General features: G+C 47.1%; 1 protein-coding gene across 2 annotated transcripts in view; it reads right to left on the reverse strand.

Moving 5' to 3' along the window:
• RBL1 (RB transcriptional corepressor like 1) overlaps positions 1–25,732 on the reverse strand; it is a 126,028-nt gene that overhangs the window by 74,186 nt on the left and 26,110 nt on the right. For both annotated transcript variants that reach the window (XM_077251920.1, XM_077251918.1), the window contains exons 8-10: positions 18,614–18,806; positions 226–392; positions 36–148 (exon numbers count right to left, since the gene is read on the reverse strand). In XM_077251920.1, coding sequence (XP_077108035.1) covers positions 36–148; positions 226–392; positions 18,614–18,806 — 473 coding nt within the window. The remainder of the gene's footprint in view (positions 1–35; positions 149–225; positions 393–18,613; positions 18,807–25,732) is intronic.

Consider the following 25,732-nt stretch of genomic DNA (forward strand, 5'->3'; position numbering starts at 1 on the left):
AAAAAAGTCCAAGCAAATGGTTTCAAGAAGCTTACCAATATGAGAACCAGGCTGATCTCCTGATGGCTGAGTATAATGATGACAAAAGCGTCTCTGGACCTCATTCACTGTGTTCTGTATATTTTCAATCGGATTGCGGGCACATGACCTAGAGCAAAACCACACACGTCTGACACCTCCATCACTAATATAGGAGCAAGAAAATAAAGTATAGCTGATACCTACTTAAAGATAGTAATCAGCTGGTCGCTGGGGGTATTCCGGAGTCCGCTCACCATGCTCTGAAGCTTACTCACACACTGGGTGGCTGATGAGACCGGAGTGATTACCGCCTCCTTCTCCTTCAGGTATCGTCTACCAGTTAATGGAGTGGATGGAGCAAATGACCTCTTCTGTGGAACAATATATCACATTACCATATAATAAATACTACTGACGGAACAATGTGCCAGAAATTTACCAGAAGGCTCTGGTAGATAGCAATGTCACCACTGACTAGGCGTTAGGCCCAAGGTCTGAGGTGCTTTACAACCACATTCCGAAGACAATACTTCCAACTGAAATTTTGGTCAGATGCTTTGCTAGAGAATAAGGAAATTAAATAATGGGCAGATCATGAGGTCAGTTTGCTGTAACAGCTCCCATATAAGCACATTCTCTTCAGATGCCAAAAGTGGAAAGAACAGAACACCTCAACATTTGCCTTCATAAAGAAATAAAGTTAACATGTTTACATTATCTCAGATGCTAGAGAAACTGCACACCACAATAGGCAGTGGACAGCAAGTTAGACATACGGGAGAAACCAAACTACCGTAATTAGTCTGCCTGAATATGTCATTATGCGAGTACTCTGCAATTTTGTTATTTTAGTTAAAATTTAGACAGGACCAATGAAAAGACTATTTGATCATAGTAAGAAATAGACAATGTATGCATCTATTTGAAGAGACAGTTCTGCATTTTTAAAAACACAATATTTGTGGAAGTCATTTTTTTTTCTCCTCTTCATTTCTGCAGTATTAACTCCTTTACGACCTTGAACGGGATAGTACGTCCGAGGTCAGATCCCCTGCTCTGATGTGGGCTCCAGCGGTGAGCCCGCATCTCAAAGCCGGGACATGTCAGCTGTTTTGAACAGCTGACATGTGCCCGCAATAGCAGCGGGTGGAATCGCGATTCACCTGCCGCTATTAACTAGCTTAATGCCGCTGTCAAACGCCGACAGCGGCATTTAATTAGCGCTTCCGGCCATGTGACCGGAAATGTGCTCATCGCTGACCCCCGTCACGTGATCGGGGGTCAGCGATGCGTCAGTATGACAACCAGAGGTTTCATTGAGACCTCTATGGTTGTTAATGTCGGATTGCTATGAGCGCCACCCTGTGGTCGGCGCTCATAGCAATGCTGTATTTCTGCTACATAGAGGTGATCTGTACATCACCTCTATGTAAGGCCGGGATCACACATACGCGAGATACTGCCGAGTCTCGCAGATTAAATCCCTCCTCTGGCGCCGGAACTTGGGAGCGGAGCGTGCAGCTCCATGTGTTGCTGTGCAGCTGCACGCTCCGGAATGCCGGCGCCAGAGGAGGCATTTCACCTGCGAGAACTCGGCTGTATCTCGCGTATTTGTGATCCCGGCCTAACAGACGATCGAGTTGTGCCAGCTTCTAGCCTCCTATGGAGGCTATTGAAGCATGGCAAAAAAAAATAAAAAATATAGAAGTTTAAATCACCCCCCTTTCACCCCATTCAAAATAAAATAAAATAAAAAAATAAAAATATACACGTTTGGTATCGCCGTGTTCAAAAATCGCCCGATCAATAAAAAAAGGATTAACCTGATCGCTAAACAACGTAGCAAGAAAAAAAAAAAAATTGAAACGCCAGAATTATGTTTGTTTTTTTTTATCGCCGCAACAATGCATTAAAATGCAATAATGGGCAATCAAAAGATCGTATCTGCACCAAAATGGTTATCATTAATAACGTCAGCTCGGCACGCAAAAAATAAGCCCTCAACCGACCCCAGATCGTGAAAAATGGAGTTGCTACGGGTATCGGAAAATGGCGCATTTTTTTTTTTTTTTTTTAAGCAAAGTTTGGATTTTTTTTTTTCACCGCTTAGATAAAAAACAACCTACACGTTTGGTGTCTATGAACTCGTAATGACCTGGAGAATCACAATGGCAGGTCAGTTTTAGCAGTTAGTGAACCTAGAAAAAAAAAAGCCAAACAAAAAACAAGTGTGGGATAGCACTTTTTTGCAATTTCACCACACTTGGAATTTTATTCCCGTTTTCTAGTACACGATATGCTAAAACCAATGATGTCGTTCAAAAGTTCAACTCGTCCGGCAAAAAATAAGCCCTCACATGGCCATATTGATGGAAAAGAGGGATTTTTGTGTACTCACCGTAAAATCCTTTTCTCCGAGCCAATCATTGGGGGACACAGACCGTGGCACAAGGAGAATTTAGTCCCCGGCTTTTTCAGCCGGACTAGACCGTGGGTGTTATGCTGCTTGCCACTAGGAGGACACTAAGTGATACAAAGAAAGTTAGCTCCTCCCCTGCAGTATACACCCTCCTGCTGGCCCTCAGCTAACCAGTTCGGTGCAAAAAGCAGTAGGAGATCAGTAACAACATATTAGCTTACAGCATGTCATATTATATATGAGAGTATAGCATATCGGATTATAAAAACAAGCATAAGCCAATACCAGGGTGGGAGCTGTGTCCCCCAATGATTGGCTCAGAGAAAAGGATTTTACGGTGAGTACACAAAAATCCCTCTTTCTCCTTCGCCTCATTGGGGGACACAGACCGTGGGACGTACCAAAGCAGTCCCTGGGTGGGGACAACGTCAGATCAGGCCCTGTGTAACTGCTACTTACAAGTGCGCCACCGCGGCCTACAGAGTCCGCCTGCCCAGAGTCACATCTGTGGAAGTCTGGGAATTATAATGCTTCAAGAATGCATGCGGACTGGACAAATCCGCAAGCTTGAAGGCGTGTCTTGTCGACGCTTGGTGCCTAGAACCCACGATAGACAGGGAGATAGGCTGTCATCTAATACGGAAGGACTCCTGGATGGTGAAAGGAATACACCAGGCTAAATGGCCGATGAAGACGGCCAAACCCTTCCTGTAAACGTCAGGAAGCCTTCCTCTTGCCGTTAGGAAACCCAAGATACAGTGTCCAACCTTCGGAAGGACGCCGTCCTCAAGACGTACCTACTCAAAGCACTCGCTTCGTTCGGAATATGGGGAACTCATTCCATTTTGTGGACTGGTGCCAAAAGAGATGAGGGAAGAACTATGCCCTCATGACAGTAGTAATACAATACCACCTTGGTAACTAGGGACGGGGAAGGCCTGAGGACAACCTTGCCTTGAAGGAAATAAGGGAAAAAAGTCTGAAAAGACCCGTTAGCACCGAAGACTCGTCAGGATGATGATATCGCCGAGAAAAAAGGGGGCGACCTTCCCTAATAGAATAGATCCCAATGATCTAACGGTATGCAATAGGGAAAAAACTACATGTGAAAACATCCTGCGAGGTGGTCCCTACTTGCAGTTTTGTTGCAGAAAGACAGAAAGCTATCAGCTCCGCAAGCGAACTGACGTGGTCAGTGCGGATTTCCGAGGATCACTGGGGCCCTTTCTGCTTCTGAAAAGCTTTCGGAAGTGGAAACTGGTACCACGGAATAACCAGAGCATGCAGTGCGATGGCTCTTGGATCTCGAGGCCGAACAACAAACTCGAGTACACAGGCGATCAGTCAGGACGCCATCCGAACTACAACTGTAGAGCTCCAGTGAAGGCGGGTCTGATGGAAGACGTCCGGGTGAAGTTCCCACTCACTTGAGGTGAAACCCTGACGGCTAAATATGTTCGCAGCCCAGAATTCTACTCCTGGGATATGTACTGCCAAGATCACCGAGTGATAGATCTCGGCCCATGTGAGGTACCTTGGCCATGGTGCTTGAACGTGGGTACTCGCTAGATGATTGACGTATGACACAGCCGTGGCGTTGTCCAATTGAAATCGGATGGGTTGACCCGCCATAAGGTAGTGGACCTACTACAGGACTACCTTTGAGATCTCCAGAGCAATGATCGGGAGAAGAGGACTGGCATTGGAAGTTACTAGTAACCATGGAACCGGGAGAAAAAAACCCTGGATGAAGAAGGAGCTCAGAGACTATCGTCTGAAAGGCTGCTTGACTTGCTGAAAACTAACGGAGCTAAGGAAACTGCTTCCATTGTCGTCTCCGTTTTTTTTTTTTTTTTTTGGAACTCTCCCAGCAAATCAAATGAAATGAGGGGATGAGTGAGCAAGAGCTCCCTGTTGAAAAACCATGACCTTGTCTGGAGGGAAATTTACCATCCTTCTGGAAGAGTACCGGATTATCCTCAAAAAGGATATCTGCTGGGCTGGAAATGAGAAGTTGTCTAAGTCTAGCCACCAGCCCAGGTGAGAGGGTATCACAAGTGATATTGGCGACTTAGCGTAGTCCTGCAAGGGCGGGTAAACAGTCGGCCAAACAGGGCAGGACGGCCACGCCTCTAGGTGCAAGATGACAGCCGCCATGACCCTTGCGAACACTCTGGGTGCGGTAGCAAGGCCGAAGGACAAGGTCGTGACTTAAATGCTGTTCACGAATGGAAAAGCAAAGGAATTTTTGAAGAGGTTAGGCATCCCGAATGTCGATGGATGCCAGAAACTGCACCTTTTTTGTTGAAGTAATGGCTGAGCGGAGGAACTCCATTCGAAGAAGAACCTTGTGAAAAAAATTGTTAGAAGTTTGAGGTCCGGGATCGGTCCTACTTCTCATTCCCCTTTTAGGAACCAAGATCCCTTAGATCTAGACTGTCCTGGACAACCCTTTCACTGTTGGTCGGGGCTGTAGGAACATACGATCCTTCGTTAGTCTCCCGCTCAAAAATTTGATTGACCAGCTGAACTGTCTTCAGGAAAGGGGTACTGGTGTGAATCAAAGTAGTTAAGGTCTCCAGGCAGGAGACCGTTGCTCTAGCAATCCATGCGGCGGCTAGGGAGGGTAGAGGGCTGGACCCGTAGCCGCAAAACGGAACAAACCAGATTTGCTATTTGACAGATCGTGGCATTTTTAATTGAGGACATATCGGGCAGGGATACTGGTAGGTAAACCACAGGAGATTGTACCCGGTTAATCTGCCGAGTGGCAGAATGCGCCGCTGCTTCCAGCAGGTCATTGCAGAGTTAAAAATTAGGAGCCTCGATCCACCATCCTCTTAACAGGGAAGTGGAGAGGGAACATTCGCCTTCTTGCATCTTCTGTTAAATAGTGGTGATGCAGAGGGGGGTGCTCAGACGCCCGAAAAAGGGTGCCTCTGTACATCCACAGAGTTCAGGTCTCCGGGTGGACAGGACAGGTTGTCTGGCGTTAGGCCTGGATGCAGAAAAGGATACCTGGAAGCGACCTTCATGTGCCCGTCTGTTGATTGTGTGGGGAGACCGGCGCCCTTTAAAGTGCCTGTCACCCTTAAAAATCAGACCAGGCATAGCGTCCCACGTAGAGGCTTCTATCCAGTGAATCGCATATCCGGACTGGATGGCAAAAGCTCTACAAGGGAGTTTAGACTGAGGGAACTAGTTACACTGGGATAAACTTCAGCGGAAGAGGGCTCCTCATTTATGACCAGTTTCGGATTGGTCATGTGCCTTTAAGACCAGGGAATACTGGTCGTGTGCCTTTAAGACCAGGGAATACTGGTCGTGTGCCCTTAAGACCAGGGAATACTGGTCCCGTGCCTTTAAAACCAGGAAATACAGGTCCCGTGCCTTTAAGACCCGGGAATTCTGGTCACGCTCCTTTAAAAACAGGGAATACTGGTCACGTGCCCTTAAGACCAGGGAATACTGGTCACGTGCCCTTAAGACCAGGGAATACTGGTCACGTGCCCTTAAGACCAGGGAATACTGGTCACGTGCCCTTAAGACCAGGGAATACTGGTCACGTGCCCTTAAGACCAGGGAATACTGGTCACGTGCCTTTAAGACCAGAGAATACTGGTCACGTGCCTTTAAGACCAGAGAATACTGGTCACGTGCCTTTAAGACCAGGAATACTGGTCATGCGGGTGTAGGTAAAATCTCGCAGCGAGCGAGAAGCGCCAATTCAGGGGGCGGAGCCACAGGCACGACGTGGGCGGAGCCTCGAGACTTTCATGAATAGGCCCAAGCCGGGGCGTAAATTTCTGCAGCCGGCGCCAGCGTAGAAGTGAGGGGTGGTCACGCCCGTTGCTCGAGAAAATTGAGAGCTTTCGTGCCAGGCAAAAAACGCCAGGAAAAAAGGCAGAGCCGCCTTAAGGCGCCACAGTGCGCTTCTGGGGTGCGGCCTACACATCGGCCGAAGCCGGGAGCTAAGTTTTATAGCCGGCTGGAGCGTTACCTCAAGGAGCTGGGCCACAGGGAAGCCTGAGACTGCCTGTGAATATCCCGCTGCAGAAGCCCATCACTGCCAGGTTCTACTCACCAACGGTGCGCGTCCCGGCATGGAGCCGCCGCGCTCCGTTGAATAAAAAATAAAAATTTACAGAAAAATTAAAATTAAAATAAGAAAGTTGGGGTCTGAAAACAGACCCAAGTGCCTCCTACAGACACTAAGCAAGAACTGGTTAGCTGAGGGCCAGCAGGAGGGTGTATACTGCAGGGGAGGAGCTAACTTTCTTTGTATCACTTAGTGTCCTCCTAGTGGCAGCAGCATAACACCCACGGTCTAGTCCGGCTGAAAAAGCCGGGGACTAAATTCTCCTTGTGCCACGGTCTGTGTCCCCCAATGAGGCGAAGGAGAAAATAAAAAAGTTATGGCTCTGGGAAGGAGGGGAGCGAAAAACAAAAACTAAAAAACGAAAATACCCAGGGTCATGAAGGGATTAAAGGTAGCCTGTCAGCAGAATTTTGCTCAGCAACCTACAGACAGTGTCAGGTTGGCGCCGTTACACTGATTAAAATGATACCTTGGGTGATGAAATCAGTCTTGTGGTTGTTGTTTAATCTGTATTTGTAGTTTTCAGTTAATGAGATTCCCATACTCCAGGGCGGCCTGTGGAGGGAGGGTGGGGGTCTTTATGTGGTGCTCTGCTTACATATTCATCTGTATAGCTTATGACAGATCACTGATTTGCCCCTCATTTTACATGCTGCGTATAATTATGGTTTGAGGCAGGAAATGGCGCTGTAGCATTATGCAGTGGATAATATGCTTGTTTTCATGTTATTTCAACAGTTTTGTTGCAATAAAAAAAAAAAAAAAAAAACAACCTTACAGCGCAGGCGCCGGGGACATTAATGACTGCAGAGGAGACGGCGCCCCGAGGAGCTGAGGGATGGCTGGGAGGAGTTTGCGTCCGGGGGGAAAAAGACATGCCCCCCGGACAGACTACAGGTATGAGGGGCAAATTATAAAAACGATTATTTCAGCGTTGGAAGGGACCTTAACTAAAAGCCACCTTGAGAAAATGCAGCATTAGTGCTGCACAAGGTGGCTCATTTAGTTAAAAACGCCTGGTGACAGGTTTCCTTTAAGAAATTTAGTTTTTTCGTTTGTTTGTTGTTTTCTGTTTTTTTTTTTGTTTTTTTTTTTAACAACAAGACCATATGTCAAAATAAAATTAATATATTACATAATATCCCCCAGATCATGCTACAGCGCAAGCACCGCCGGACTGATGAATTTTTTTTTCCTCCCACCATAATTCTATGCAGTATGTAAAATAGGGGGTAACTCATTGAGAGATCAGTGACCTGTCATAAGCCAAAAAAATGCATATGTAAGCAGAGCACCACAAACTCCCTACAGGCTGCCCCAGAATCTCATTAATCTTTATTTGCAGTCTTCAGTTAAACAACAACCACAAGACGGATTTCATCAACCAAGGTATCATTTTATTTAGTAGAACGGCGCCAACCAGACAAAAGTTTACATACCCCGGCAGAATTTTTGCTTTTCTTGGCCTTTTTTCAAAGAACATGAATGATAACACCAAAACTTTTTCTCCACTCATGGTTAGTGGTTGGGTGAAGCCATTTATTGTCAAACTACTGTGGTTTCTTTTTTTAAAATCATAATGACAACCCAAAACATCCAAATGACCCTGATCAAAAGTTCACATACCCTGGTGATTTTGGCCTGATAACATGCACAGAAGTTGTCACAAATGGGTTTCAATGGCTACTAAAGGTAACATCCTCACCTGTGACCTGTTTGCTTGTAATCAGTGTGTGCGCATAAAAGTTGAGTGAGTTTCTGAGATCCAGACCGACTCTTGCATCTTTCATCCAGCCAATGACGCTTTTGGATTGTGAGTCATGGGGAGAGCAAAAGAATTGTCAACGGATCTACGGGAAAAAGTAGTTCAACTGCATAAATCAGGAAAGGGATACAAAAAGATATCCAAGGAATTGATCATGCCAAGCAGCGTTCAAACTGTGATCATCAAATGGAAAATCAGGGGCTCTGTAAAAACAAAACCACAACTGCCAGGAAAATTATTCGGGATGCAAAGATAAGCCCACAAATAACATCCGCTGAAATACTGGACTCTCTGAAAACTAGCAGTGTGGTTGTTTCAAGACGCAAAATAATGAGGCACTTGGAAAGAAAAATGGGCTGCATAGTTGAGTTGCCAGAAAAAAGCCATTACTGCGCAAATGCCACAAAGGATCTCATCTACAATATGCAAAACCGCAGAGACAAGCCTCAAAACTTCTGGAACAAGGTAATTTGGAGTGATGAGACCAAAATTGAACTTTTTGGCCACAACCATAAACGTTACACTTGGAGAGAGATCAACAAGGCCTATGATAAAAGGAGTACCATTCCTACTGTTAAGAACAGAGGTGGATTGCTGATGTTTTGGGGGATGTGTGAGCCACAAAGGCGCAGGAAGTTTGGTCAAAGTTGAAGGAAAAATGAATGCAGCACATGATCAGCAAATACAGGAGGCCAATTTGCAATCATCAGCTCGGAAGCGGAGCATGAAAAGTACTTGAACGTTCCAACATGACAACTATCCAAAACACAAGGCCAAGTCGACCTGTCATTGGCTACAGCAGAACAAAGTGAAGATTCCGGAGTGGCCATCTCAGTCTCCTGACCTCAATATCATTGAGCCACTCTGGGGAGATCTCAAGCGCACAGTTCATGCTAGACAGTCCAGGAATTTACAGGAACTGGAGGCTATTTGCCAAGAAGAGTGGGCAGTTTTACCATCTGAGAAAATAAAGTTCCTCATCCACAACTACCACAAAAGACTTCAAGCTGTCATTGATGTTAGAGGGGGCAATACACTATTAAGAAATGGGGTGTGAGAACTTTTGATCAGGGTCAGTTGGATGTTTTGGGTTGTCATTATGGATTTAAAAAGAGAAAAACACAGTAGTTTGACAATAAATGGCTTCACCCAACTACTAACCATGAGTGGAGAAAAACGTTTTGGCGTTATTCAGATTCTCTGAAAACGCCAAGAAAGCACAAATTCTGCTGGGGTATGTAAACTTTTGAGCACAATTGTATATCAGTTATGAGCACATCACTTTGCAATGAGCAAGACGTACAGTATACATCAGTAATGAAACACACAGGATAGGTTCTGCAGTGTGATCAGCTGCAGAAACCCTAGTGACATACACAGCCTGGCTTCTGCTGCAACTGCCTGGGTCATTGGGGCTCTCCCCAATTCTGGCAATTTAATCTTTCATATGCCGCTGTCACAACAAGGTAGGACAGAGGAAGAATGCACCTGCTCCAAGTCCATCAATGCCCCCACAATTTAGTCCTCACAATGAATGTAGCAAAATAATACAGAACTCAGAACAAGATGGAGAAAAATAATTATTTGCTAAATGTTATTCTCATACAAATAAAGCACAGAATACAAAAAGCTCATTGATGCATGCTATTAAAATACCAGTTTTATTATCCTGCTCATTGGCCATTTAAAAAAAAAACAAAACACAACAGAATTGAAGCTTTTTGCTCATCAAAGCTTAGCAAGAAAATGAAATCATATTTGATAAAGAAGTTACTATGCAAAATAAGAAAGTGCTAATAAAACAGTTTCAAAAAAAAAAAAAAAAGGATTTTGTTTATTCACCATAAAATCTTTCTTGGAGCCTTCACTGGGGGAGCACAGGAAATAATGGCTGTATGCTGCTGCCACTAAGCAAAAAAGCATAAGCTCCTCCCTAGCAGTGTGTGCACCCACCAACTGGTACAAAGTTAATCAGTTAGTGAGAAAGCAGTAGGAGAAGCAACAAAAAGGCAAGAATGTATCTGAAAACATAGCCGAACCAAGATAACTTTACACAAGGGCGAGTGCTGTGTCCCTCAATGAAGGCACCAAGAAACTTTTTACGGAGAGAACCCAAAATCTTATTTTCTCTATCACTTTATTGGAGGACACAGAATACCACGGAATGACCAAAAGCAGTCCCAAGGGTTTGCAAAAAGGACAGTACTCAAGTCTGAGCTTGGGCTTGCATGACCCTTCTACTGAGGTTCACAACTGACGAGGTGTAGGTGTGAACTTTGAGAAGGTATGAGTGGAAGACTATGTAGCAGCTTTGCAAAGCTGCGAAGCTGACAACTGGTGATAAACAGCTCAGGAGGTCCCACTGCACGAGTGGAGTGAGCAGCGACCATTAGGCTACTTTCACTCTAGCGTTGTTGGCTGTACGTCGCAACGCGTCGTTTAGGAGGAACAAAACGCATCCTGCAAAGTTGTCTGCAGAATGCTTTTTTTCCCCATAGACTAATATTAGCGACGCATTGCGACATATGGCCACACGTCGCAACCGTCATGCGACGGTTGCGTCGTGTTTTGGCGGACTGTCGGCACAAAAAAAGTTACATGCAACTTTTCTTGCGCGTCGTGTCCGCCATTTTCGACCGCGCATGCGTGGCCGAAACTCCGCCCCCACCTCCCCGGACCTTACAATGGGTCAGCGGAAGCGTCGTAAGACTGCTTCCGCTGTCCACGTCGGGCATTATTTTCACAACGCATAGCGACGGCCCCGTGCCGACGCTAGTGTGAAAGCAGCCTTAGTGGATGCACTCTGTCCCTTATTCGACAGGCTTTAGGAATGGAAAAAACAACGGGCCATGGTAGTTCAAGAAGCAGGAAGGACTCTGCAAATGACCGCCGGGCACTACAACAGAGAAGTCACTCATCTGAAGGGTGCCATTCTGGAGAGGTAGAGACATAGAGCTCTCACTAGGTCCAGCTTCTTTAGCGATCGTTCTTGAGGATGAGAAAGATAAGTACAAAGCGAAGGGAATAAGGAGATTTTTGTGTACTCACCGTAAAATCTTTTTCTCCGAGTCATCATTGGGGGACACAGGACGAATGGGTGTTATGCTGCTGCCACCAGGAGGACACTAAGTTAAACACACACAAAAGATTAACTCCTCCCCTGCAGTATACACCCACAGACTGGACAATCCAGAGCCAGTTCGGTAACAAAGCAGTAGGAGTAAACCAGTTATCAAACAGAAAACATGTCAAAGTCAACAAACACAGACTGAAAAAAACAATTGAGCCAACTAGGCTAACAGGGAGGGTGCTGTGTCCCCCAATGATGACTCGGAGAAAAAGATTTTACGGTGAGTACACAAAAATCTCCTTTTCTCCTACGTATCATTGGGGGACACAGGACGAATGGGACGTCCTAAAGCAGTCCCTGGGCGGGTCACCAGAAGTTATGAGTGCTGTGCGAGCCTACAAACTACATATGAGACACAGCCGCTTGTAGAATTCGCCTACCGACGGAAGCGTCTGCCGAGGCCTGAAAGTGCACATGGTAGTGTTTCGTGAATGTATGGAGACTGGACCATGTAGCAGCCTTGCAGACCTGTGCTGCCGATGCCTGGTGCCGGATGGCCCAGGACGCGCCGACTGACCGGGTAGAATGAGCCTTGATCCCCGGAGGTGCAGCGTGACCCTTGACACGGTAGGACTCTTGGATGGCGGAGCGAATCCACTTGGCAATGGAGGCCTTGGAAGCGGGTAGTCCCTTCCGTGGCCCCTCCGGAAGAACAAACAAGGCATCTGATCTACGGAAAGACGCAGTCCTGGAGACATAACGTCTGAGACCCCTCACTAAGTCCAGAGTGTGGAGCGCCCTTTCCGTGGGGTGGGAAGGCGCAGGGCACAGTGAGGGAAGAACAATTTCCTCATTAAGATGGAAGGAGGAAACGACCTTCGGAAGAAAAGTCGGACATGTCCGCAGAACTACCTTATCCTGGTGGAACACGAGGAAAGGAGGTCGGCACGACAGAGCTGCCAGCTCAGAGACACGTCGAATAGACGTGACAGCCACGAGGAAGACAATCTTCCAAGACAAGAACAGCAAAGACACCTCGTGCAAGGGCTCAAAAGGTGGCTCTTGAAGAGCACAGAGAACTAAGTTCAGGTCCCATGGTTCCAAAGGCATCTTGTAAGGCAGAACCATATGAGAAACCCCCTGGATAAAGGTCCTGACCTGCAATCTGTTTGCGATCCTTCTCTGAAAAAGGACCGAGAGAGCAGAAATTTGGCCCTTAAGAGAGCTGAGTGCAAGACCCAAGTCTACGCCTGATTGGAGGAATTCCAAAATGTGAGGAATAGAAAAAACGGAGGGGGGAACCCCTCCGATCCCTGCACCAGGCGAAGTATGCCTTCCAAGCGCGGTGGTAGATGCGCATAGAAGAAGACTTGCGTGCACGGAGCATGGTAGATATCACCGTCTGAGACAACCCCTTCTGCCTCAGAACCCAGGACTCAACGGCCACGCCGTTAAACACAGGGCCTCTGAGTTCGGGTGGTAAATGGGCCCTTGAGACAGGAGGTCTGCGCGATTCGGCAGCCTCCAAGGTACGTCTGAGACCAGTTGAACCATCTCGGCATACCATGTCCTGCGTGGCCAATCCGGAGCGATGAGGATTACTGGAATCCGTTCTGCCTTGATCTTCCTGATAACCTTCCCCAGAAGGGGAATTGGGGGAAAGATGTATGGGAGACTGAAGCCCTGCCATGAGAGGACGAGAGCGTCGGCTCCGAAGGCTGAGGGGTCGTGAGACCTGGCCATGAAGACGGGAACCTGACAATTGAGGCGGGATGCCATTAGATCCACGTCCGGGGTCCCCCAACGAGAGCAGATCTGGTGAAAGACTGCGGGATGAAGAGACCACTCTCCGGGATCGAGGCTGTGGCGACTTAGAAAGTCCGCTTCCCAGTTTTCCACGCCTGGTATGAAAACTGCTGAGAGTATGGAATGATGTGCCTCGGCCCAACGGAGAATTAGCGTCACCTCGACCATGGCCGCCTTGCTGCGAGTGCCCCCTTGGCGGTTGACGTAGGCTACTGCAGTAGCGTTGTCGGACTGGACTCTTACCGCACGTCCGGAGAGGAACTGCTGAAAATGATGGAGGGCTAGTCTGATTGCCCGAATCTCTAAGATATTGATGGGTAGCTGGGACTCCTGCGGCGACCAGCGACCCTGGGTCGAGTGGCGCTGGAACACTGCACCCCAGCCGAAGAGACTGGCGTCCGTTGTGACAACCAGCCAGTGCACCGGAAGGAAAGACTTCCCCCGAGTCAGGGAGGACCTCTCGGTCCACCACCTGAGGGATTGTCTGATTTGGCGAGAGAGAAGGAGACGGCGGTCGAGCGAGGCGGGATTCCTGTCCCATACTGCCAGAATGGCGTGTTGTAAGGGCCGGAGGTGAAAAACCGCAAAGGGCACTGCCTCCATTGCCGCCACCATCCTGCCGAGTACCCTCATGGAGAAGCGTAGGGAGTGAGAGCGAGGTTGAGCAAGCTTCCGGACTTCTCTCTGTAGAGTAGATACCTTTTCCGGAGGCAAGAGTACTAGACCCTGAGAGGAGTCTAAGATCATGCCCAGGTAGGGTATGGTTTGGGCCGGGACTGGGGAAGATTTTTTGAAATTGAGTTTCCAGCCCAGGCGTGAAAGAGTATTTATAGTGACATCTACCGCCTCTGAACAGGACCGGAAAGAGGGTCCCTTTATAAGAATGTCGTCCAGGTAGGGCAACACCACTATGCCTCGAGCATGGAGAATGGCCACGGCAGCCGCCATGACCTTGGTGAACACCCGAGGAGCGGTGGCCAGCCCGAACGGTAGGGCGACAAACTGAAAATGGTGGCCCTGGACCGCGAAGCGGAGAAAACGCTGATGAGACGGCAGAATGGGAATGTGCAGGTAAGCGTCTTGAACATCTAGAGATGCAAGAAACTCGCCCTCTTCCAGAGAGGCAATTACCGAGCGGAGGGACTCCATTCGGAATTGACGTACACGGACGTACCTGTTGAGGAGTTTGAGGTCCAATATCGGACGTACGGAGCCGTCCTTCTTTGGTACAATGAAAAGATTGGAATAAAAACCTTGGTACCTTTCGTCCTGAGGTACCGGGATGATGACCCCGTCGTCCCATAGCGATTTTATGGCCTGGAAATACTGACGGACCCTTGCTCTGGGAGGAGGGGACTGAAAGAAACGAGATGGGGGAAGAGAGACAAACTCTATCTTGTAACCGACGGATACCAGATCGCGGACCCATCGGTCGGGAACTACCGAGAGCCACGCGTCCCGAAAGAAGAGTAGGCGGCCGCCAACTCTGTCGGTGTCCTTTGGCGTCTGCCAAGAGTCATTGAGGAGGAGACCTGTTAGATCTGGACCCCCTGGACCCCTGTTGTCTGGGTCTGCCTCTCCAAGAGGGAGAAGGTTTGTAAGATGGCTGGGAGGTTCTGTCCTTGCGCTGACCTCTCCCGACGCCAGGTGGCGCGGAGGAAGGATTGGACCAGTTGGAACCGAAACGGAAATATCGGCCTCGGCCCTGTTGGTTGCGAAAGGGACGAAAGGTCCGTTGCTGGGGAAGGAATTTGCTCTTTCCCCCTGTGGAGTCTGCGATCATTTTATCTAGTTTGTCCCCAAACAGACGTTCACCCTGGTATGGAAGGGACGTGAGAGATTTTTTGGATCCTGAGTCCGCTTTCCAGTCCCTGAGCCAAAGGGATCTGCGGACCGTGACAGCATTGGCCGCTGCCTGTGAGGCACAGTTGGCCGCGTCTAAGGATGCGGAAACTACAAAGTCCCCCGCTCTGGCAATCTGAGTGGCCAGGTGAGAAACCTCAGGGGGTAAGTCGGCATGAAGTGCAGTAGAGGCTAAAGACTCGGCCCAATGAGTCATGGCTTTTGCAACCCATGTGGCGGCAAAAGAAGGAAAGAGAGAAGCCGAGGAAGCTTCAAAAGCCGAGCGAGCCATCTGATCAATTTGTCTATCCGTGGGATGCTTGATGGACGCGCCCTCGGAGGAAGATAGAACCGCCTTTGTGGCTAGCCGCGACACTGGCGGGTCCACGGAGGGTGACTGAGACCACTCCTTAGCAAGGTCCTGAGCAAACGGATACTTCAATTGCATGGCCTTCTGACCTGAGAAGCGTTTATCCGGACGGACTCTATGGAGATCGACAATGTCCTTGAATTGAGGATGCGTGGGAAAAAACCTATGAGCCTTTGTAGTCCGCCCAAATGACACGGGATGAGCCGCCTTAGACGGGGCTTCCTCCTCTAACTGTAGAGTCTGACTTACAGAGTCTATGAGAGAATCAAGGGTCTCTTGGTCATGACGGTACTCTGGGGAACAGGACACGCTGGAAGCGTCGTCCAGAAAAGATTCCCTGCTATGATCTGGGGATGAGTGACGAGAGACTTCGCTCTCTGAACCAGAAGGCTCATCACGGACCGGAGATATTACCCTGGACTTCTTTCTATATGAGTGAGGGCTTCTGGAAACGGTACGACCTCTGGGCCGTGAGGGGTTCTTAGACCGCGTTACATCATCCTTGGAAGTACCCTGGGTAAGGGACGGCTCACGGAGGGACTGTATCGTCCTTTCCAAGGATGCCACAGATCGAGCAAGGGAGGACGCCCATGCGGGGGTACTAGGCTCACTACATTCCGGGTCAGAGGCCGGATTATCCTGTGCCGCGGGCATTTCACAGGCAGAGCACAGCGGGGTGGTGTGACCTCGGGGCAGAGAAATCTTGCAGGAGGTGCACACAGCAAAAATAACAGAGTGGGTCTTTCCAGTCCGTTTTTGCCTAGACTGTGACATATTTGCTGTGGAGTGAGCGTACTGGCAGGGGGGGGGAGGCAATCCTATTGGGTGCGTCTCACCTAGGATCCGCGGTGGCTTGGCAGGGAGATCCTGAAGCTTTCCTCCTGTCCTGAGCGCTGCGGTGCTGCAGAGCCGCCAGCGCACTTCCTGGTCCAAGATGGCCGCCGAGAAGTGAGAAGGGCGCTTCTCGGGAGCGAGAAGCGCCCAGGGAGGGGGCGTGTCGTGGGCGGGCGGCGGCATGCTTGTAGGCGGGCGCTGTAGTCCGACCCAGGCCTGGGAGCCGCCGAGCCCTCTCAGAGAGTAAACGCTGCCCAGCGGCTATAGAGCCGCACGCTGCCCCGCGGCTGCAGAGCCACCCGCTGCCCCGCGGCTGCAGAACCGCACGTTGCCCCGCGGCTGCAGAGCCGCACGCTGCCCCGCGGCTGCAGAGCCGCACATTGTCCCGCGGCTGCAGGGCCGCATTTAGAAGAGAGTAAGGGGGGCCCCCTGCTGCCAGCTGGTCGGTCCCCGCACTTACCTTGTGCGATGGGACCGATGCTCCATCCACCTTCACCATGATAGGGAGAGGGTGGAGAGCTACTGCCGCCATGTATCAGCCACTATATTCAGTGGTGGTGCAGTGGGCGGCTGCGCGGACGCCCTGTCAATTTGTCCGGCTGTGCCCTGGCTCCAGGAGACTTAGGTGGATGATTAGTCCCCATGGTCGCCTGAGAAGGATGGAAGGAGATCGGGACGCTAGGGAACCGTCGCCACACTGAAAGGTGAGCCAGGGCTGGCATCCATCGTTGCGGGAAAGGATACAGGAGGAACGCTCCGTGTACTTGCCCGTTGTTGGTGCGGGAGAGATCAGAGCTAAAAAATTTGCCTGTCGCTCCCTTCTTTCCGTTAAATCAAAAAAATTGGTGGGGTCCTGAGGACCCAAGTGCCTCCTGAGACACTAAGTAAGAACTGGCTCTGGATTGTCCAGTCTGTGGGTGTATACTGCAGGGGAGGAGTTAATCTTTTGTGTGTGTTTAACTTAGTGTCCTCCTGGTGGCAGCAGCATAACACCCATTCGTCCTGTGTCCCCCAATGATACGTAGGAGAAACGATGTCTTCACTATAGTAAAATGAGGAAACGAACTTCGGAAGAAAGGAAGGGATCGGACACAGGACCACCTTGTCCTGGGGTAACCCCAGGTAGGGGAAACAGCAATAAAGTTGTGAGTTCTCTGAAAAGGTCAGGAGCAGAGACCCTAATCTGCGCATGCGTTGTCTCTGGCAACCATTTTCTCAAAGCCCACCACAGAGAAATCAAAAGGTAAAGCAAGGGGACTCTGATCAAAGCTGAAATTTTATGACAGCCCAGGGCCCCCCTCACCTCCAGCTTCCTGTAGCAGCGACCATGCTCCACCACATCCCACCGGTAAGCTACCGTAAAATCAGACTAAAATCCACCAGTCTATAAAAAATTTAAAAAAATGCTTTTTCCTCATTTCCCTCCCCAAAGCTTGGGGTGAGTCTCAGAGTCCTCAAAATGGGTGTACACTGCTATGGAGGAGCTAATTTTTATTTTTTTTTGCCTGGTGTCCGCTTCCTAGCAGCAGCAGCAACATACACCCATGGTTTTCTGTGTCCCCCAATGAAGGGAGAAAAAAAAAAAAAAGTTATGGGTCTCAGATAATGGCAAAAAAAATTAACGCATTGGGTTTTGTTTTTATCGTACTGACCTGCAGAATGAAGTGAACATGTCAATTGAATTGAAGAGTGAACAGTTTTTAATGAAAGAAAAAAAATAATTTCAAGAATCACTGTTACTTTGGTCATTCCACCTCCAAAAAGTGACCAAAAATTCAAATGTACCAGAAAATGGTACCACTTAATTATCACGTAAAACATAAGCCGTCATACATCTCCTTTGAGTGAAGACTGTAAATGTGTGCCCCTCAGTATATAGAGACACAAAGACAAATTGTTAAACAGTGCATTTATTGTACAAATTATAAAACTTTATACCTTCAAAAGTACTATAATCGCATGAAAAAAGTTAACACTATTTATGCAGCACATAATTAGAGTAAACTTCAAAACATCAAAGAACAGAATTGCTCTTCGTTTGCACTTTTCCCCACTTCTCCCCAGAAAAATTTTTTTTTACCGTAATGAGTAAATTATGGCACTTGGAATACAAGAATGAAATAAATAAAAAAAGGCTTTCTCCCAAAGGCCCAATATGCCAAGTTATTAAGGTTTTAAAATCAGATTTAAAATACTGAACTTTGGTAGGCTACAGCAGGTTCAAATCCAATCAGATATCTGTACCTGCAGATCTGCTAATATGTCCCAGAATACTAAAATGACAGCACATTGGTAGGGTAATGCTAGCCCCTCTCACTATTGTCTCATGCCAGTTATCACAAGTGACAGTTTGCAAGCAAAAAACAAATAAAGACCTTGAATGCTACCTTCTCAAAATGTTGCTGGAGACTGGACTCCAAATTTTTCCTTGGTGTACTGTTGCCTACAGTACATGGAAGCTCAGTCAAAAATTTACGAGGGGTACCGATTTCCTCATCTGCATCAGCTCCCAAGAACATTCGTTCATCAAAGTCTCCTACAGTTAGGACATACTCCTCATACTCCTTATTTAGTAATTTACTGTAAAAAAAAAAAAAAAAAAATGTTACATGCCTAACCCCAAACAGTCTACAATGTGAAGTGGATCTAGAACCTACTCTCGGAAAACATATGGAACCCCAGCAAATATAATTTTGGACTACAAGATGACTTTAGCAAGATAAAGTATTCCTTAGGCTATGTTCACATGTTGTGTTTTTGTTGAGTTTTTTTATGCAAATTAAAACCTGTGTTTTACAGTACCAGCAAGAGCAATGTGATTTCAGAAATCTCATGTGCACAGTTTTATTTTTCCCTGACTGAATTGGAAAACGGCACTTTTCAGCATTTTTAAAGTTTTTTTTTCACCCATAGAAAGCAATGAGCAAGTACAAAAGAAGCAAGTATCAGATTTTGCTGCTTTTCAGTAAAAAAAATAAAAAAATAAAATAATAATAAAGGAACAGGTACATTATGATGTGAAACAGTTTATTTATATTTGTAATTTTTGCAAGTTTAAACCATGTCCTGGTTTCTTCACTTGAGAATGGCAGTTTAGGATTAGTAATTTAGTAATTTGCGAAAAGTAAATATTGACTGATCAAGGTGTAAAACTGAATACCTGATCAACTCAAAAGCCAACCAAAGTGTGAAAGTAAACAATGTCCAATTAATGCAATGCTCTGCCAACGTCTTCGGTAACCTATTCCTGACCAATTCACCCCTCCCCCTGCTGTTACATTTGTAACTATTTTTTCACGACCTCACATGACCTTTTTTGTTCACAATAGTTACTATTTTTTCCAGAATGTTTTTTCACCAAATAATTTGATCAAAATTTACAACCCCCCCCAAAGAAAAATATGGATTTTTGTAGTACTGTAAAATCCTTTTCTCCGAGACGCTCATTGGGGGACATAGGACTGTGGGTGTATGCTACTGTCACCAGGAGACTGACACTAAGTAAACATAAAGAAAGGTTACCCTGACACTGGCCGCAGGCAACCCAGTTTGGTGCAAAAGCAGTAGGAGAACAAAAAGTAAATCAGCTTTAATGCAGGACCAACATGTCCAGAAACAACCCCACCGACTGATAAATGCAAAAAAAAGACAAAAAGGAGCCATCTGGCTAACAGGGCGGGAGCTGTGTCCCCCAATGAGCATCTCAGAGAAAAGGATTTTATGTCGAGTAACACAAAAATCCATATTTCTCCTTTGTCTCATTGGGGAACCCAGGACTGTAGGACGTCCCAACGCAATCCCTGGGTGGGGAAACATCTTCCGGAGGCGGGATTTCCACGGCCTAGTGACGGCTGAAGCCGGGAGCTAAATTTCCGGTGCTCGCATGAGGATACAGGGGGCGGGACTTCTGCCCGCGGCCTAGAGCCGACAGAAGCCGGGGACGAAAAAAATTAATATCTGGGGAAAAAAAAAAACAGATGTACCTCGTCAGGGTGTATGCGTCGGAGGAGGAGCTAACTTTTTTATGTTTAGTGTCAGCCTCCTGGCGGCAGTAGCATGCACCCACAGTCCTGTGTCCCCCAATGAGACAAAGGAGAAAAAACCTAGGAGTTAGACATACCGGTAACGGTATTTCCAGGAGTCCATTATGACAGCACCACAAGGAGGTTGCTCTTCATATCCTTGATAGGGACAGGAACACAGAAGAGGTTAAATAGCCCCTCCCCACCTCCACCCTTCAGTGATTTTACCAAGTACCACACCAGGATGGATACAACGCAATTTTATTGAACTTCCTCTCTATACATGTTTATATCACACATCAGACAGGAGTTCAAGGGAGGGTAAATAATAGGTGCTGTCATAATGGACTCCTGGAAATACCGTTACCGGTATGTCTAACTCCTAGTTTCCAGGTCGTCCCTTATGACAGCACCACAAGGAGAAATACCAAATAACTCCAACTTAGGGCGGGATTACAGCTTGGAGGACCTTCCTCCCAAAGCCGGTCTGTTTTGACAGAACGTCTAGTTTGTAATGTCTACAAAAGGTATTTGAACTAGACCAAGTTGCCGCCCGGCAAATTTGGTCCATGGATGCACCCGCGCTCTCTGCCCATGAAGCAGATATTGCTCTCAGAGAGTGGGCTTTTAGATGTTCTGGAGGGGATTCACCAGCTGAAGTATATGCAGCGCAAATAGTAGATTTAATCCATCTAGCTAGAGTCGCTTTTGAGGCTTTTTTGCCTCTTTTTCCCCGACATCTGTATAAAGAGATTTGGATCAATTCTCCAGCCATCTGTAAGTTTCAAATACTGCAAAACTGTTCTCTTAACATCCAGGGAATGGAGAGAACGTTCTTTTTCATTGTTAAAGTTCTGACAGAACGTAGGCAAAATTATTTCCTGGCTTCTGTGAAAGTCCGTCACAACTTTTGGAAGAAACGAAGGATCCAACCTTAGAATGATGCAGTCTTCCTGTATCTTTAAATATGGATCTGTTATGGACAAGGCTTGAATTTCGCCTATTCGCCTTGCTGTCGGTATTGCGACCAGAAAGACAGTCTTGAATGTTACAGATCTTAGGTCTGACTGATCAAGTGGCTCGTATGGAGTCTTCCGTAATTCATTAAGTACCAATGTGAGGTTCCATGAGGGTACTGAACTTCTTATTGTCGGTCTGATACGTTGCGTAGCTTTGATGTATCATTATCCAGGGATGGTTTGCTAATGGATAATCATAAAAGGCACTTAACGCTGAGATTTGTACTTTTAGCGTACTGTTGTGGATTCTGTTTGTGGGCTCCCTCTGGTGGTTACTGCTGGTACTGGGTGACTTTGGTGGGTTGCGGCCTTTGGTTTCCACCTGTCCATCAGAGGCTGGGTGTTTCCTATTTTACCTGGCCTTTCTGTCATTCCCTTGCCGGCTATCAATGTATTCAGATGTGCTGTTTGGTTCCTGCCTACCTGCTCCCAGATCTTTCAGGATAAGCTAAGTGCTGATTTTCAGTTGTTTGGTTTTTTTGTCCAGCTTGCTTATTATGTCTCTATGCTAGCTGGTAGCTCTAGTGGACTGAGGTTCTCCCCATGTGCCATGAGTTGGCACATGGGTTCTTGTAATCTCAGGATGGTTTTTTTGATTAGGGTTTTTTGCTGACCGCTCAGTCCCCTTTTGTATCGTTCTGCTTTCTAGTTTACAGCGGGCCTCAATTTGCTAAAACTATATATATCATCTCTATGTGTGTGCCTTCCTCTCATTTCACCGTCAATACATGTGAGGGGGCAACTATATCTTTTGGGGTTCATTCCTCTGGAGGCAAGTGAGGTCTTTATTTTCTCTGCAGTACTAGTTAGCTCTTAGGCTGGTGCGTGGCGTCTAGAACCAACGTAGGCACGCTCCCTGGCTATCTCTAGTTGCGTTTGTCAGGCGTAGGGCAGCGGTCAGCCCAGGTTCCATCACCCTAGAGCTCGTCCGTTATCTATTTGTACTTTGCTTGTCCTGTGCTATCCCTAGCCATTGGGGATTCATGACAGCGTACTAGGCCCCAAGCCCATATCAAACCCTGTTTGGAGGAAATTTAAAATTTGGGAGATATCTGGTTCTTGTAGAACGGATATTGGAGTATTGGTTTGAGTACAACATTTCTTCCAAATTTTTTGGTATATAGCCGAGGTTACCGGCTTTCTGCTTTCCTTCATGGTTGAGATAACCGAGTCTGACAGTCCTTTTGATCTCAAGATTTCCCTCTCAAGATCCATGCTGAGAGTTGTAACATTTTTAGATTTTGATGGACCAGAGGTCCTTGCGTTAGAAGATCCCGCATCAGCGGTAGTAACACTGGGTCTTCTATCGCCATCCACTTCAGCAGAGGAAACCAGCTTCTCTTGGGCCAATATGGCACTATTAGGATCACTACCGCTGGACTTTCCTGAATTTTTCTCAGAACTCTGGGAATTAGAGCTAGGGGAGGAAACGCGTATGCAAGTTCCATGTCCCAATGTTGAGCCAAGGCATCTATGCCAGTTGGATTGTCTCCTGGATTTAATGAGAAAAATTCTTTTGTTTTTGTATTGTCCTTTGTGGCAAATAAATCTACCTGCGGAGTGCCCCATTGTTGGATTAGCTGAGCAAAGACTTCTCCGTTTAGAGACCACTCTGTCGGCTGCAATTTCTCTCTGCTGAGAAAATCCGCTATTTGGTTTTGTGAGCCTTTTAGATGAACTGCTGTGATGGACTTCACAGTATCCTCTGCCCAGGAGAATATTGTCTCTGCTAGCGCTTGAAGTGGACGGTGCCTCGGTCCTCCCTGATGCAGGAGAAAGGCTACCGTGGTCGAATTGTCTGAGAAGACTCGGATATGGTGTCCCTGCACCTCGTGTTGGCACCCCTTTAGTGCTTCCCAGACCGCTCTGAGTTCCCTGTAATTGGAGGAACTGTTGCGTACCGATGGTGGCCATGTCCCCTGAAGGTATCGTCCTTCTATGTGGGCTCCCCAGCCACCTGAGCTTGCATCGGTGGTTATATTTACGCATGGAGATATTCTCCATGGTTTTCCTCTTTTCGTGTTTTTTATGTCGATCCACCATGAGAGGGACCGTTTTACCTCGCTGGGTAACCGCATCTTGTTGTCTAAAGAATTTTCTTTCCCGTTCCATACGGAAAGAACTTCCCTTTGAAGCGTTCTGGAGTGAAATTGACTCCACTGTACGCTGGGGATACATGAGGTCATCAGTCCTAGAACCCTCATAGCCTTCCTGATGGAAATGAATTTGCGTTTCTTTATCGTCTGAAGTTCTTTTTTGAGTGACCGTTGTTTTTGGTCTGGTAGGAAGGAGTATTCCAGTTCGGAATCTAGTAGTACTCCCAGAAATATTTTCCGTGTCTCTGGTTCGAGACTTGTCTTTTTTAGATTTATTATCCACCCCAGACGCTTCAGGAGGGCCATGGTAATTTTTAAGGATTCTTCATCTGTTGAGATGAATCTGCTATTAGCAACAGATCGTCCAGGTATGGTGCAATGAGAACTTCTTTTTCTCTTAAATAGGCCATGACCTCCGTCATGAGCTTTGTGAATATCCTCGGGGCAGAGGAGAGACCGAATGGTAGACACTGGTATTGGAAATGAAGGATCCCCTTGCGGCTTCTTATTGCAAATCTGAGGAATTTTTGATGTGAGGGATGGATGGGAACATGATAATATGCATGTTTGAGATCTATTGTGCACATTACCGAGCTCTTTTTTATTAATGGTATAATTGACCTGAGAGATTCCATCTTGAAGCGTTTGTATGCTACCCATCTGTTTAATGGCTTTAAATTTATTATTGTACGGTATTCTCCGTTTGTTTTTTTTATAGAGAACAGACTGGAGTAATGCCCCTGAAAATGCTGATGATGGGGTACCGGAACTATGACCTGTAACTCTACGAGTTCCTGTATGTCTGTTAGCCTGTGATGTACTGCTGACGACTCCGTCTGAGTCAAACAGAATCTCTTGGGGGGTAGATGAGTAAACTCTATCTTGTACCCCTGTGCAACTGTCTGCAGAATCCACTGATTCTGAGAAATGTTCTGCCATCCCTCTAGGAAGTATTGTAGTCTTCCTCCTATGTTGTTGTCGTCATTGTTTGCTGGGTCCTGCTGACTGGTCTCGAAAGGAACCTCTTCCTCTACCCCCTTTAGGGTAGCTCCATCTGCCGGACTTCCCTTTCCCTCTGTAGTCTTGTCTTGGGTGGGAGCGAGTTTTCCGAAAGAATTGTGTTTTCTTTGGCTTCTCTTCAGGGAAGCCTTTTTTCTTATCGGACGCTTTCTCAAGAAGCTCGTCGAGCACTGGACCAAAGACGTGAGACCCTGAGAATGGAATCGAACACAGCTTATTTTTTGATTGTGTATCTCTTGTCCACGATCTCAGCCATAAGGCCCTTCTTGCTGCGTTTGAAAGTGCATTATTCCTTGCAGCAAAACGTACTGATTCCGCTGAAGCGTCCGCCATGAAATCAGTCGCCATTTTTAGAACTGAAAGATTTCAGGATTTCTTCTCTTGGAGTTCTGTCTTTAATATGGCTCTCCAGCTCGTCTACCCAAAGACACATGGATCTTGCTACGGAGGTAGCCGCTATGTTCGTCTTCATAATGGCGGCTGACGACTCCCAGGCTTTCTTGAGAAGATCCTCTGATCTTCTATCCATTGGGTCCTTTAACCCTGACGAATCCTCAAAAGGAATAGCTGTTTTCCTTGTGACCTTGGCCACAGGAATATCAATTTTTGGGACCGATTCCCAAACTTTAGTTTCTTCCGGGTCAAAGGGAAGACGGTACTTGAAGTCTCTTGGGACTATTAGTTTCTTTCCCACGTCTTCCCATTCTTCCATTATCATTGCTGTTATGTGGTTGTTGACCTGAAAAACTCTTTCTGCGAGTTCTTAGTCCTCCGAACATTTCATCTTGAACTGATAATGGCTCGGACGAGTCCTCTATTTTCATAGTGCTCCTAACTGCTTTTAGCAGCACGTCTGTATTTTCGGATGAGAACCGGTATTTTTTCCGTTCTTCTGGGAACACAGCCGACGAATTATCTTCTTCGTCTGAGCCCGGATCAGAGTAACCTGAGACCTCGCCTTCCTCAGAAGTTAAGTCCATATCTAATCTAGGTCTTTTAGGCCGCGGAGACTGGGGTGGCACCATTGTAGATACCGTAGCTTGGACTTCGTCTCTGATCATTGTTTTAATACTATCTAATAGCGAAGACTGTTCGTCTTTTAGGAGTTTAGCGATACATTTTTCGCATAACTTCTTCTTATGGCCATCCGGGAGTTTGGTGTTACATAACGGACATCTGATGGTCCTTTTCTTAACAGTTGGCATTTCAGGAATGTCCTTATCCTGTAAAGGTAAAGGAAATCCCTGTAGCTATGGCTCTAGCCTGTAAAATATCCCATACCACGTACTACTCACATGGTCCGTGGGCGGCTCTGAGGACTGGACGTCAGGACGACTAGCACCTTCCAT

The sequence above is a fragment of the Ranitomeya variabilis genome, chromosome 4 (genome assembly GCF_051348905.1).
Source record: "Ranitomeya variabilis isolate aRanVar5 chromosome 4, aRanVar5.hap1, whole genome shotgun sequence".
Classification (NCBI taxonomy): Eukaryota; Metazoa; Chordata; class Amphibia; order Anura; family Dendrobatidae; genus Ranitomeya; species Ranitomeya variabilis.